The 15737-nt window shown below is 40.9% G+C and overlaps 1 protein-coding gene across 4 annotated transcripts in view; it reads right to left on the reverse strand.

Moving 5' to 3' along the window:
• The window catches only part of kdm4b (lysine (K)-specific demethylase 4B), a 57391-nt gene extending 42026 nt beyond the window's left edge, over positions 1 to 15365 (reverse strand). For 3 of the 4 annotated variants that reach the window (XM_033621803.2, XM_033621804.2, XM_033621802.2), the window contains exons 1-5: positions 15228 to 15364; positions 7432 to 7862; positions 7113 to 7288; positions 5322 to 5436; positions 4722 to 4915 (exon numbers count right to left, since the gene is read on the reverse strand). In XM_033621803.2, the coding sequence (XP_033477694.1) occupies positions 4722 to 4915; positions 5322 to 5436; positions 7113 to 7288; positions 7432 to 7836 (890 nt within the window). In that variant the 5' untranslated portion in view covers positions 7837 to 7862; positions 15228 to 15364. Of the gene's footprint in view, positions 1 to 4721; positions 4916 to 5321; positions 5437 to 7112; positions 7289 to 7431; positions 7863 to 15227 lie in introns of all 4 variants that reach the window. The other variant, XM_078168858.1, reaches the window with a different exon arrangement.
• Positions 15366 to 15737: the final 372 nt, after the last annotated feature.

The raw sequence follows: 15737 nt of genomic DNA on the forward strand, positions 1-15737 counted from the left end.
GAACAGTTCGTATCTATATGCTCACCACAACCACTATCATAATTGAATCAAATTGGGACAAAGTGAGACTTAAACCACTCTCACACTTACACTTTATCCCTATTTCACATCCAGAACATCAATACTTTATACAATTTATCCCTTTTTCAGTTGAACTGGATAGCAAATATTTGAGGCACAGGCATCTTTGTGTAGCACAACTTTATACGTTTTGACTTAACAAGTTTTTAAACATGCATTCAAACACAGTTTAACAGCTAAAACACAGCAACTGAACTATCAGAGACTTGACAGGAAAGGGTTAAGGCACTGCTGGAAGCTGCATCAAGCTTGGCAAGTGTGTGGTTTCATGCATCCGTCAGCTGCACACACTCACACACACACACAACAATTCCACACGCAGACGACTCAAACACCTTTAAAGAACACAGCCAGTCCATCAGTGGTCAAAGTCAGTCCGCTGGGTATCGTCTTAGGTAGATTATCAGTTATGAAATTTCTTTCTTTCACTTTTGTTCTGTTTAGAAGGAGATACTGACTCGGGCCGTGCTTATGTGTATATACTCGTCCACCCTGGCTTCCACTACTCCTTTTGCCAGTCATGGCTCACATGGGGGAACCCTGAAAAGGTTGGAGTTCCCTCATAAATCTCTTTCAATATTAACAATTAAATTCATGAGCCTACTGGACTATTTGAAAACAGTTTTGTTTATCCTGTAAGGTTCCCCTCGTCTCTGTGAGAATCATGTAGTTGTGACAATATTCTAATGCATCAATTAATTTTGCCCTTCTAGAGACTGAAATAACTCTTTGGAGTCACACGGTCAGTGCAGTTGTAACCTTTGTGTTTTCTTACAGTCTGGTCACCTGCCATCCAACTGCTTCTCCTTTATAGTGATCTTCATCACATATAACCATAATAGATAAGCCTGAAATCTGTCGGGTATTCACCTTTCAGAGCTTTTAAAAGGAGCGCCTAGGACAACAGATTTAACATGAGCGGACTCTTACCAGTTTTTCTGACCTTTCAGACCAGTGATGTCTCTCACACGTGTTTGAGATCATAAACGGTTATGAAAAATTAGTACACGAAAAACTTTTTTTTTTTAAGGGGGAACGGGGTGATACTAATTCTTGATTAACTGTGATAGACTGTGAATATGACAAGAAATGGCGTGAGACCGGATTTGACAACAGGTCAGTAGCTTACATGCTCCGTTCTATTAAAACGGCGCGTTCGTTAAGGGGGTCTCTCTAGTACCGGGCCATCAAATCACAGCATCCGTGGTGAGAGGACACGGAATTGTTTGCGCTTTTACGCACTGGTCAGTGGTGAAGTGGCGCACGACTCATGCTACGGACAGACGGACGAGCCACGTATCTCGGTGCCGCTTAAAAACAGGTAATACATCTGGCTACATCTTTCCCACATCAAATATCCGTGATCGCCTAGACCCGTGTGCGTAAAAGCGCACACAATTCTGTGTCCTCTCACCGCGGATGCTGTGATTTGATGGCCAGTACTCATTGTAGCCCACTCTTGTAAGACACAATAATAATAATAATAATAATAATAGTAATATTAAGTTACTGTGGACCTATATGCCATGCTTTTTAATAAAATTACCAGAGGAGTTCGCTGAAAAACAGGTAATGTCAGCCTGAATTACTTGCGTGCGTCCCCGGTGAAAATCGCTGACATGCATGGAAAATACGGCTTCTACAGGCTCACCATAGCTTAATGTCAGGACTCAGGGACCAGAATTCGGAATGGCGGACCGTCGAAATGGCGGTATTTCAGAGTGGCGGCCTGTAACCGTTGGTTAAATGGCCCGTTCAGTTGGTATTGCGATAACTGGGGTTTTACTGGTATAATGCAACAGCACTGCCCAACGATGAAACCCGTGTACATGTTTACACGAAAAAAAATTTTGTACACAAACTCACCCTTAATTCTAAGGTAATGAAACACGATGACTCTTATTTTCAGGTGATAATACACTAAAGAGAACTCTTATTATATTATATTATATTAAATTTCTGCCAACATATACCCCTAAATCATAAACACTGGACCTTTAAGGGAAGCACACACTGCATTGGTGGCCCTAATGAATGTCCAAATGTCTGCACCTGTTTTCTGCGTAACACACCGACAGTGTCTTTAAACACATGCTATCACAACTGATGTTCCACAAGGCCTCTGAAAAATTTCTTGCATTTAATTCATTCAGCTCTTGTTCAAGAAGTTTGCTACAAAAGACAAATGTGAAATCTGCAGTAGAAAAGTGTGCAGAAGCTTTCTTAAATGTCTGAAGAAGAGTGCAGGCATAAACCTGCACTGTGCTCTGTAAGCCTGTTGAACACCAGATTGAAAATCACAGCTTGATGAGTGTCATTTTTATGTACACACACCCACACACATATACATTGACAGTAAGTTGTAATGATACCTTCCCGCTCTCAGTGAGAGGTGTGAAAACGAGACAGATAGATGATTTTAATGAGATCATCAACATCTCGGAGAGGGGGAACTGCTAACACACACATACTGAGCACCACTCCAGGAAGCCGACAGGAGAGGGAGAAAGGTAGAGGGGAAGCATACTGTGACAAAAAGGAAGACAGGTGAGAGTGCAAAAAGACACACACACACACACACACACACACACACAGGTAATACTGTATTTCTAAATGCTCCAGAGCTGGGTTGGCTCTGCTCACCACCCGCAGTGCCACGGATAAATAACAATGTGGAGGTAAAGAAGGGAAAAACAAACACACACAAGAGAAAATCAAGAGGCGGGAAAGGAAAAGAACATTTTCTGCAGGTACCAAGGACCTCCAGGGGTGAGTGACAGAAACAGAGGGAAATATAATAATGATGCACTGAATAGAAAGCAAGTGAGCAAAATAGCTCAAATCCCTATCGATACCCTTACAGCAGCTACAAATGGTTCAGCAAACTTTTTTGCGCATTCACAAGTGTGGAGTTTGGATCAAACCTCTAATTTTACAACACCTGGGAAAATCAGGTTATGATGTTTTTCTTTTGTTCAACAGTCCCCAGAGACGCACAAATTGCAATTCTTGAAGAATCCGAAGACAAATCACAGTGACTTGATGTGAAAACAAAAGTGGAAAACATTTCTAAACAATTCTTAGAAATACCAGCTGGAAATGATGAAAGACGAGACGACAAACAAAACTGAATTCTAGCATTATTCATAAAGTGTTTGTATCTAAAGGTCAAAACCCAATTCGAAAACAAAAGAATGTCAAGCACGATCAAATATCTCAAACGTTTATTACCAAATAAGGAGTCCTCGGATGGTGAAACAATCAGTGGGAAACCTCAGTGGTGTGCTCAAAGTAACACTAATAAACAGCATTACAGTCTACAGCAGAGACTGAGTAGTATCTAAAGCTTGCTGCTCCTGAAAAAACAAGAATCCAAGAACTATGAATGATGTAGTTGGCCTTAAGTTTTGATGTTAAACACCCAATAAAACCTTCCCACGTTCTAGCCCCGGTCTGTCATGAGCGCTTTGGACTGCTTCACTGAGACAAATGGGTAAAAGACCGCTCATGTACACTTCAGAGCAGATCAAACAGCAGTGAAATAGAAAGAACATGCGCTGCAGGGACAGAAGCTTCCACTTGGACTAGCAACTTTGATGGGGGATAGTGCTGCACACAAACACTGTCACACACCTTATACCCCCATAAAATTTCAGGAAGGTATTAAGGAAGGCAAAAATAGATACTGCCCAAGCCTAATTTTGATAACAGACTGCATATTTAGAGCCATTTCAAACAAAAATACCGACACTCTTAGATTCCAGCTTCTCCAACACAAATATTTGCTAGCTTCTTTAGTCTTCTACCACTGTAAACCTTAGCTTTCTGGGTTTTGGACTCTCAGTCGGGTAAAACACGACATTTGAAGACCATACCATAGACTCTAGTAATCTGTTAAAGGCTGTTTTGACGATTACCTGACATTTTCTGGATCCAACAGTGAATAGATTTATTAAAACACTAAGTAACAGCTCTGACTGATTGGACCAACCAGTCATAATGTGCTGGTATTAATTACAAATAACTCTGCCTGCAGTTCTTTAAATTAAATCATGTAAAACTTCAAATACATAAAGCAAATAAATAACCTTCACGCAGACACTGTTTTCTCTGCCTGACTTATCAGGCTGCTCTATCTGCACCACACAGGCAGATTATGTTCCTGCTAGGTTCCACATGGTCTTTAGATGGTGCCGTTAACCACCGTAGGAGTTTAGATACTATCAGGCAGGCAGCGTCTTCCTGCTGTTGGTGTGCCCACAGTGCAAGCCAACACTGTCAGCTGCTGTTTGTCACACAGCTTCCCATCCAACCAGTTTTGTGGTTTTTGCAATCATAAAACCGGTTGGAGTCTGTAACCAAGCCTACAGTGGCACTACTTTTGTAAAACTGATGTAAAAATGTCTGCTTTGCAATGAGTCACACAGATAATCAGTGATTAGATTCAATCAGTAATCAGAAATAAGCCTAAAAAGCCAAATCAGAGCACAGACAAAGGTGGCTTTAGATGTGCTGAGGCCTCAACTGAGTTATCTATGCAGCATGAAATTGTGGCAGAACTCTGCTGCTGATATCTAAAGTATAACCTCCATTGTGTTGTATAATTTGAGTTATATGATAATAAAAAATAAGCCACTGACCAGGACTTTGGCTGTCCAAAGTGCAGGTAGTTGATGCTGTAGAGGTCCATGTCCTCAGTGTGCCAAGCAAATGTGGTCTTCCACATACCGAAGTACAGGTAGGGAGTGTTGACACCCTCGATGACAATGCCACACTCCTGCTCCACCATATCCAGCAGTGTATTGAGATGGCCGATGTTCCACTCTTGAACGTCCTGAACAGAGACAAAAGGCATTTTTTAGATTAGCATGTACAGAACTGTTAGCACACCACACTCACAATGGTTCTCTAAGTCTATTAGTGACCACCTGATGGTGCTGTACTCAAACAAAAATGTAACTGCTGGCTCCCTGACCTCATATCTGGTCACCATGGTAAAACTTTTTTAATGCAGGGAACAAATCATGAAACACAATCTTACAACTAGCTTTCTCATATTAAGAACATACGCTGTCATTAAAAATAGTTGAACTACTGGCACATAGTGCCAAAAGTCTTTTTTTTGTCCTCAAATCACTGAATAATAGTCCCGACTAATAACTCTATCAAGCAAAATAAGCAGGGTTAGAAAAGGCAGCCCAAGTACTCACACACTTCTTGGGAACACACACAACCCTCACCTCATCATAGATGGAGCCACTGACATCGGCACCATAAATGGGTGACACAAATGTCAGGTTCTTCCAGTACTTCCTCTCTAGGTCGTCAAAGTCTTTGTGCCGAGGTGTACAGTACCTGAAAACAGCACAGGAGTCATAATGTGAGTGGTGAGTAGGGTGATGGCCCTTCAGCTGAACATTCATTTTGATAAGCATCCAGCACCATGAGCAGTCAGTCTTAACAGCACAAGTGGAAAATATCAGTGTTATCATATGCAACATATTGACTATTATTAGTGTTTTATATGCCCGTTCCTTTGCTAAATCCTCAGTAAATATAGATATGGTTTTACTATCTTCTTTATTCAATTTAATTTAAGCATTTTCTGACCACTAGAGGGCAGAAAATACACCACAACAGACCTACAGCAACAAGACTATACAAAGTACTTGTTCCTTTCTGTTAATCTATTTCATGTTGTGTTGGTTTTTAACTTCGAATCAGCAGATTAAAATTGTTTTTAACACTGATCAACAGAAAAAGAATCCAAAAAAATCTCCTTTAAGACAACATCATTTTCCAAAGGTGAATTATTTATCTCAGCAGCAGCTGTATACAACTGTGTAAAAGGTACCAAGTGTTGGCATCACTCAGTTACAATTCAAGCAGAAAACAAACAATTTGCTACATGTTAGAGGAGTGTCATGCTCATCATAGATCAATCACTGTTGGGGATGTTGGTTAACCATTTGCAGGACTGTTTGGATAAGTGGTACACGCTATTCCTTTTTTATTTTCACAGCATTCTTGAAAAACCAGTGGTCTTTAAAGTGAACAACGTGTGAGATCATGAATCTACAACAACACTGCTTGGAGGACAAAAGTCACGTGGAAGCCTCTCATCATCAGGCTCTATCCCTTTTAAAAACATGGGGCACTATTTAAATGATCTATAGCTTATGGTGTAAAGTGCATGGCGAAAGTGCATTTAGGGCATGTCCAGCCTCTTTTGCTAGTTCAGCTGTGCATAGTGTGGGTGCAAAATAAGGCACAGAGGTCAAGCGGGTTCTATTTAGGCTCTTAATTAATCATAGGTGTGTTTAACCAATCAAATTTTAATATACTATTGCCTTTAAAAGCAAGTACCAGCACCTGCACCTGATGCACTGCTAGACTTTTCTGCTGAGAGTAATTTAAGAAGAGAAGTCATGTCACTGCAGCAAATATTGTGGGACATTCAAGCAGCAAAACTAAATGCTACACAGTTCTAGTTATAAACTAGACAGAGGAAACAACTAAACATTTAGCTTCTGAAATAATCAATGAAGTTATACTGCTTGTCGTACAGATGCACAGCTTCTCTCTTAATGGAAAGTCTGCAGCAGAATAGCAGCAGAGAGCAGCACTGAAGTTCTGCTCTCTGCTAAATTCACATTTTAAATAATGTAATAAATATTTCCCTCATTAATGATGTATTATTACACACGCAACCTATCCGCGCATCCCTGCGTGTGTAACAAGCACAGTGTTTTGGGAGCCCACCTATGTAAGCGTATCTTACAATCTCAATAACGCGCCCTTTAAATACCATGTCTTTCGACCAGGTTTTCATTGGTCAATGGTGCAATTGCTTTCTGGTGCCTCAAAATAGCAATATGCCACACCTAATTTTAAGACCTATGTACCCTACTACCCTGCTACTTCCACAGCATAGCCACTTTGCGCCAGGTGTAAGATAGAGCCCATGATGACAATGTCTCCAAATATAAAAGAGCAACCACATAAGGTCTCTGGACTGGGAACCAACTTACTTTTTACTGTTGGCGAGCTTGCGGTACTCGCTCACAGTCATGGACTTCTTCTGGATGTTGTACTGGGTGAAGAGACCCGACTGTCCGGTCACCACCTGCATGATGGGAGCTGGAATCACCATGTCTTCAATGGTGTCATAGGACCTTCGCGGCTTCCAGCCCTCTGGGGGAATCACCTGGTGAAGATTGTTAGCGTTTATATTTACATTCAGAAAGTTGACATTGATCTTGAGGGTTTCACAATGACCTGCAGCCACATGCAACTTATTCTTAACACTCAACAGCCCATCTGAATCTTAGTTGAATAGTTTGTCCTCACCTTTGCCAGGCCAGCACGGTGAGCTCCTTGACTCTCCATGTAGACGATGTATTTAGCGAAGTCCTTGAACTCCTCCATGGTGGGGTGGAAGGTCATGATTTTACAGCTGGGGTTATTGGCACTGGCTGGCGGCAGAGGGGCCGGAGGTTGCTCAACCTTTGGGGCAATGTCTGGGGCCACATCTGGGTTTGTGGGCAGAGTTGGGGAAAGATCTGGAGCAGCATCATTTTCAGAAGAAGTTGCTGTTGGGCCTATGATTTCACCATTTGCCGGCTCCTGGGTGGCAGTCTGGTCTTGTGCTGCACTGGGGCTGAGAGCAGGATTAGAGGCCGGGGCAGGGTCAGGGGGCGAGGCTGGGGCAGGCTGAGGAGCTGGCACCGTGTCGATGGGCATGTCGGTAGCCATGGGTCTTTTAAGGGTTGCAGGTAAACCTGGAGGGGAGAGCATTGGCAATGAGGACATATTTAGTCTATTTCAGTTACTTTCAAACTGCCAGCACCTTTTTGCAAACATACATTATACACTATACATGTCAAAGAATACATATCCCTTACAGTTAAATTAGGGAGGTAAAAAACTACTGTGAGAAACGAAACCTTAAATTTCCATCTGTGCTTCCAATAGCTACACCAACAGCTGTTGGTAATACACTGACTATGGATAAGTACCTCATACAAATCCACCCAAAAAAATCTTCACTCTTCCTTTAACTGACAACTGAATATAATATATATATTATATAGAATAGCAATTATTCAAAAATAATAAAGATATTTGCCTAGGTCCAGACCTTGGAACACTCCCACCACTGAGTTCAAGTTTACTGATTCGCTCAACACTGGTACATAGAACAGCTATTTCTATGTTGAAATAAAAACACGACTAATGAGCGCCCCTAAGGTACTACAGATTAGCCAGTCAGCACCACAGGCAGGAATAACACCGATGTCAAGCTGCTGTCAACCAACTGTTGTCCACTGTGCTGGAACCAAGGAGGAGTAACAATGGCAATATAGAGAAGATAGACCCTGCCCTTGAGACTGTTCTAAATCGAGGTGTCTTTTCAATATTGCCCAACATTGTAATTTTTCCTCACTCAGCTACTCTCTTAAAACCCAGGCAAAACCAGTATGTTGGCAGGGCTACGCATCAGTGTGGATATAAATTAAGTTAGTCCGATACTAGGCAGGGCATTATGAGTTCCCACTGTAATTTGAATGTATTTATGCCCTGTGTTACATTATAGGCTACTCAACTTGTGATGTAGGCTATAGAAAATTAATGGAGAGTATCTGTAATATACAAAAATTTCCCTTAATAGCGACTTTTTCCTTAAATACTACTGGTTCTGTGGTGTTTGCATTACAAATCTAAGCCCACAGTGCATCATAGGAGCATCAATGGACATGAGTCAAAATCAAGCGCATCAATTATCACTTTGATGCATTTGGGCCATAACAGTATGGAAAAGATATCTGATTGCTCCAGAAACATTTGTCAAAGAGGTGTAAATTCACCTGTTGCTCCAAGCTGCATTTAACTTTTACTAATGCATATTGTTATGTTTTTGTATTATGAATTATTGTTATACAATACCAATAATCATAGGATGGTTAGCTCCAACTATTTTTTTGTCCTCAAGTCCCCCAACTTTTTTTGCTTGATATTCCGACAAAATTGTGAACTCGAAACACTCTAGTCTACACGTTTCTAGTCAACTCTGTGGAGAGGGCGGATTCTAAGAACTGGACTTATGCTGTAAAGCCCTGTGAGGCAAATTGTGATTTGTGATATTGGGCTTTATAAATAAAATTGATTGATTGATTGACTGACTGACTGACTGACTGACTTAGGGGCCGTACACATGCCACATTTTTTGCGCCCTCAAATTCATTGTCAAGGTTGCCGTATGGCAGGCGCGCTCAAATACCAGAGTGACACAGTTCCTGAGCACCTATTTTTAAGGACACAACGGCTGTGCGCTAAGATAAAGCGTGCATCGTATGCAGAGATGTACTGATACCACTTTTTCCTTCCCGATACCGATTCCAATCCCTGAACCTTAGGTATCTGCCAATACTGAGTACCGATCCGATACCAGCGCGTAAAATAAAAATGGATGGGATATGAATTGTTGTATGTCTCAACTCCTAACACTCTATGTAAAATATTAAGAAATGAATACATAATAGTAGAATGAATGCCATAAAACTTTTTTTAGTATTATTATCCAGTGTTGACACAGATCAAGACACAGGTTAAAGTGCGGCCACACAATTTGGTAAAAAAAAAGACATTTTAAAGGCTACAATAGATGCTTTTTAAATTCCGCTCCATTTCCATTTCGTTTGCCTGCAGCGTGCGTATGCGTAATGACGTGAGGCATTACGTGGTATCGGATTGGTCATAGGCTGTACTCGCCGATATCCGATACCGCATTTTAGGCAGTACCAGAGGCATTTCCGATACTGGTATCGGTACAACTCTAATCGTATGTCATGTGACGAAGAACAACCAATAACAGATGACAGATATCTTTTCCTTCTATAAATTTCAGTCTGTAATAGGGCTGCAACTAACGATTATTTTCATTTTTGACAAATCTGTCGATTATTTCTTCAATTAGTCGACTAATCGTTTTATCGAATAATGTGTTAAAATGTTGAAAAATGTCAGTCTGTCTCTCCCAAACCCCAAAATTATGTCATCTAATATCTTGTTTCGTACTCACGCCAATAAGAGTATTTTGGGGTACTTTCATAGTACTTTTCTATGAAAATGACTCAAACCGATTAGTCGACTACTAAAATAGTCACCAACTATTTTAATAGTCGATTAGTCATTGATTAATCGCCTAATTGTTGCAGCCCTAGTCTGTAATAAATATGGAAAAGTTGATTATTTTCGTGCAGGGCTGCAAGAGCTTTTTTATCTGTCCACTGGCACCTGGAGGAAGATCAACTCTGCAGGTGAATAGGCTATGATATGGTGCTTGTTAAGGTTAATTAGCAACCTTAGACGCAACCTACCACCACGCTCTTGAAGGCTGGCTCAAAAAAGTCGCAGAAGTAGCGCCCAGTGCCCAACCTCGCATTTCCCAGGCAGTTAAAGATGCAGCACATGTACAGCCCCTTAGCCATTAAAAAAACAATAGAGAAAGTTAAGCTTAGCCAAATTAACTCCTAGTTAATAAACTACTAACAGGTTAAGCAAACAGCTAACAAATTGTTTTCTCTCACCTCACTTGTAACTGCTGCTCTCCCCCTCTCGTTCTCCCACAGAATCTCTCCCTTTATCTCACTCTTTTAGCAGGGGGGCTTTTACTTAACTTACTTAACTTTGTTTTACAGAACATGTCCACCCCTAATCCTAATATTGATACTACTGGCAACTTGTGCTTGCTTACTGTGTAAATGAGAGTTTACACAGACTGGAGCTGCCCTGAGGCTTGTGTTTGACAAACCAGCGACCCCAAGTACAGCAAACCCCAGCAGCTCCAAGGACACCTGTGAGAGCTACCTGTAAAGCGCAGACTTCTCTCGGGCATAAATCTAGAGCTATAACAATTGGTTGGTCGATCTTTTATTCTAACAAAAAAAAATCCTCGATTTTTCATTAAAGCAAACTGAAAATCTTTGGATTTCTGTTGATGTGATTAACTTGATACACTGGGCTCTGGGAACTTGTGACAGGTGTTTTCACTACACTCTAATCTTGGGTTGATATCCTGTTTTGCCAGTCCAGGGTGGTGTGAGAACTAACAACGGTTTGAATTTATGCAAACCGCCACCATGAAGATCAAGTTTCAGTAGAGGTGGGAGGGAGGACCAGCAGCACACGTTATGTTTGTTTACTACAAGGTTCATGTATTTTTGGGGGTGACCAGAGCAGACATCTCAGTTCGTAAAACCATTCTGCTGCTCTAGAGATAAGAGAGCTGTTTTCCATTTCTACATTAATTAACAAACAGTTAAGTTAATCACGCATTCACTTGGCTTGGTGCTCTACTGCTCTGTCTCCCTAAACAGGGTGCCCAGAGTACCTTCTGCTGCTCCCAAAGTGTGGTGCTCTGAATAACTGATTGGTACATTTCTGAAGCGCTCTGAATTTACGAACGGTCCAGTTTGTGCCACATTGTGCTGCAGCACTTGAAAAGACTATTTCTGAATGTAACCTTAGTCTCTCAAGAAAACTTAAACTTGCACCAATATGACAGCATTTTGGACTTGTAGTCAATGAAACAGATGTCCCAACTTACCATGGGCAACACTGTGCACCGTTCAGAGCTGAACTGATGGATGCACCGTTTCTGTTTATTCCAGTCACGCCCAATGAAATAACGAGAACGGGCGGAGAACATCAGAGAGCTGTACGTTTCTGGTAAGGTAAATGACCATCACTAATAACAACCTAGGCTAAGGCTACCTGCTGTTGGCTATATTGTTTGTCATTTCCAGTAAATACCAAAATGCTTAATGCTCGTGTGTTTTTTGTTTAAAATGTAACGCTACAAACACACAAATCAGCAAGTAGGCTAATCACCCATTCTTTAAGCGGTTACGTCTCCAGTATGATCCTGATTGCAAAGTAGATATTTAGCTGGTTTGTCTACATGATGTAATGAAGTGTGTATATATAATGGATTCAGTGTGGACAGAGGTCTGATGTTAAGTGATGTGATAGTCAGACGCTTGCTTACTGTTGGGACACAGTATTGTGGGAGGAGGAGTTGCTCAGTCACATACAATACCTTAGTGGTAAAATATGGTATACCAGTCTGCCATTAGACTTAAAGGAGCTATATGTAAGAAATCTAAAGCAAATAGTCGTAAAATCCTCCTAATATGTCACAGAGACTAAGGAATAATGTTCATATAACATACTGATCTCACTGACAATAGTACAGCCAGAATATTCGCATTTAAAAAACATTTTTACGGTCTGCAAATCATGTTTATGTTTTGAATTTGTGTTTTGGCCTGTTGCACCACCCACTGCCATCTACCAGTAACACAGTCAGTAGAGTCTCAGTATCAGTTACAGTTACGACTGAGCTACAGCAGCACGGCAAGCAGCATTAGCAGTGTCCCGGTACATAGCATTAGCAGCCGGCTCCTCCTCAGCTGTATCCCGGCAGCAGCGTTAGCAGCAGAGAAGCCAGACTTGGTCGAACGGTCCACTGGAAAACCGAAGATCAAGGACGCGGCAACGCAGCCCTGCCACGGCAGCCGCCCGTGGGCAAACAAATCAGTCTCCAGTGTGCCACTGTCCAGCAACCACGAATCTGTAGGGGAGGGGGGGCGGACTCGACTCGCGGCAGTATTTTGAATTTGAGTGCAGTAACCGTTTTGGCCATATTCTTACATACAGCGCCTTTAATATCAAACCGGTTTGAACATTTTTACACTAACCCCACCCTGCTACCTTCTGACCGTTTGTAGACTTAACAATTAGGCTAACTGCAATAAATAAGGTGATCCATTTTAACACCTGTGGTTCTCTGTTTGACACCAGAATCAGCAGGTTGTTTCTCTGCCTACCCTGTATGGAAACATTTGACGTGATTCACCTCTTGAATGTCTATATTTATTCAACACACAATGCATACATATTTCTTATGTTCACTCTTATTTTATTTGTTTTATTCTATGTGTACTGTAGTTATTTCTTCACACTTACAGCCTCAGCACAGTGACAATATATATTTTATTATCGTTCAAAGTTACCACTGCGCTCTGACCCTCCTGGTGCGTAGTCCAAATATATATTCAGAAAGAACAAAAATAGTTTGAGGATCACACACAGATATGTCCGTCAGCAGATAAAAAAGTTTTATCTGCTGGATCGCACAGATATGTCCGTCAGCAGATAAAACTTTTTTATCTGCTGACGGACATATCTGTGTGCGATCCTCAAACTATTTTTGTTCTTTCTGAATATATATTTTATTTAAATAGTTTTAATATCTTGAGTACTTTAAACACTGTTGCACAACACACATTTTATTTTTATTTTTAATGCACAATTTCATTGCAATTTTATTTAATTGCTTTATATTTACATATTTCTATTTCATACTCTTATTATTACTTTTTATAATTCTCTGTTCTTTACATCGGAGCATCTGCAACGAATCACAATTTCTCCTCTGAGATCAATATTGCTGAGATATTTTCTTTTTTCGTATGACACATAGATACTATGGTCCTCATCTGGCTTCCATTCTATTTCATGAAATCAAAAATGAGTCTATAAAAAATCACAACTTAGCCTGCTGCAGGCTCTGTTTTCTGGTTTCTGCTCAGGATAGAAAAAAAACTTGACATACCAGATTAAAAAATACAATGACTGCTGACTGTGTAAGATATGTACTCCGGACGTGCATGTAGAGCTTAATTATGATGACCAAATTAAAGACATTTGACAGAACTTTTCCCATCACCAAACAAGCAGTGGCATACAATTAAGTTATCTGTTTGAAAATGAATGCACAGACCCTGTAAACCACATTTGTGCACAAATAACAAAAACATTTTCTCATTGACTGTCCCCTACTGCAAGAAACATGCCACTTTTAGTGTTTCATCACATTTGATAATATATTATGACAAATACATTTATTAAAAGCTTTTGACTTTAGGTATAGCATGCCAAAACAGAATTTAAAATTAAAAAAAAGTAATAAAATAGTTTGGATAGTGCCATATAGTATTTCTGACCTCAAATCAAACATACACACACAAAACAGCACATAATTACAGCCATAAATATGGACTACGTGCAGCTTCTCGTGCCCAACCTCACACACCAGTTCATGCTACAAGCAAGGCAAATAAAGACAATTCAACAAATAATTTGCATCAAGCAAAAACACCCAATACACCCGGAAACATGGCGTGAGCTTGAAACGACATTGGCTTCAAGCAAGATAGATATCTTTGATGAATTAAACATATAGTATTTATAAATAAATCTTCAACACAACAAGCTTTCCTGCACAGTGACTGATAAAGGCAGATGATACAGATAACTGGCTGCTCATAACCCCACAATTTACTACATGTTTCATTTTCACAATTAATACTTACTCATCCCAATTTTTTAACGCTGTCTCATAAGCATGGGCCTTCTTTTTAACCGGGACCGACCCATTCAGTGGATCACGACAGGCCACATGACCCCCAGCTGTCTAACCACAACAAAAAGGGGCCTACACAGCCCCTTTAACCCTATCTGGGCCCGAAACTTGTCTTAATATTGCAGCATACTGCCCCCTTTACTGAGAGCTGCCATGCTAATAACGTTACTCATAAACAGTATTTCCCCCTGTAATTGAATTCATTATCTCCGACTCGAAGAGGGTAAGACGACGGTGTTTAATTTGGTAACAGGTAAAGGCAGTTACAGGCTGCTGCTGCTGCTGCTGCTGCTGCTAAGGGCGACGATGGCTCTGCACAACTAACATTACATGCTAGCATTATCTTGAGAAAGCAGAGAACAAAAAAACGTAGCCGAAGCGCTTCAAAATGAGTTACATGTGGAAATCGCATTAACCTTCAATGCAGTGTACTTAACTTGTGCATGTGCGCAAATACAACCCTTATATTTAACCACTCTTCACCGTGTCCTGACGTTAATGTATTTTTAGCTAACGCTAGCTTCTAGCTAGGGTAGCTACTTCCATATCTGCATTTAGAAAAAACAAAACACCGCGACGGCTGACGCTACACAGCACCATTACACGAGAATAAAGCCTTCGTGATTTGATAAAATTAATACCATTTGATGAATATTACCTCCTGCAGCGAAGTATAGTCCTCTCCGTGTTTTATTTTAATCGATTTGGTTTCGTTTTGTAAAAATTCCTTGGATGGATTTTCCTCCAGCGTTAGGGGTTAGCTAGCTGAGGCTATTACGGGGTCACGCCCACCTCAGAAACTACGCATTGCGATTGGTTGTATCACCCGGATGACAGAACTCCTAATTCAGAAGCCTGACAATGTGATTGGATCATTCTGTTATTGACATACATGTCAACCAATGAGAACTGACACTTACTCCTGCCCCTCCTCCTTGCTCGTATGTGCACGTCACGCACGTAGTCGACACTGCCGGGTCGCCATAAGCAAAGGTTTCCATGCTCCGTTGACTGTGAGAAAAATAAAATACCCTCACTGCAAATAAACGCTTTGTTTAACCTGTATTTGTATGACCCTTGTAGGCGTAAGAGCTTGTCCCAAAACCCTGAACTCCGTGTTCTTTTGGTCAAAGTCCCCCCCCCCCCCCCATCTAGTTTCTCTGAACCT

Source organism: Epinephelus lanceolatus, chromosome 6 (assembly GCF_041903045.1).
Source record: "Epinephelus lanceolatus isolate andai-2023 chromosome 6, ASM4190304v1, whole genome shotgun sequence".
In the NCBI taxonomy this organism is placed as follows: Eukaryota; Metazoa; Chordata; class Actinopteri; order Perciformes; family Serranidae; genus Epinephelus; species Epinephelus lanceolatus.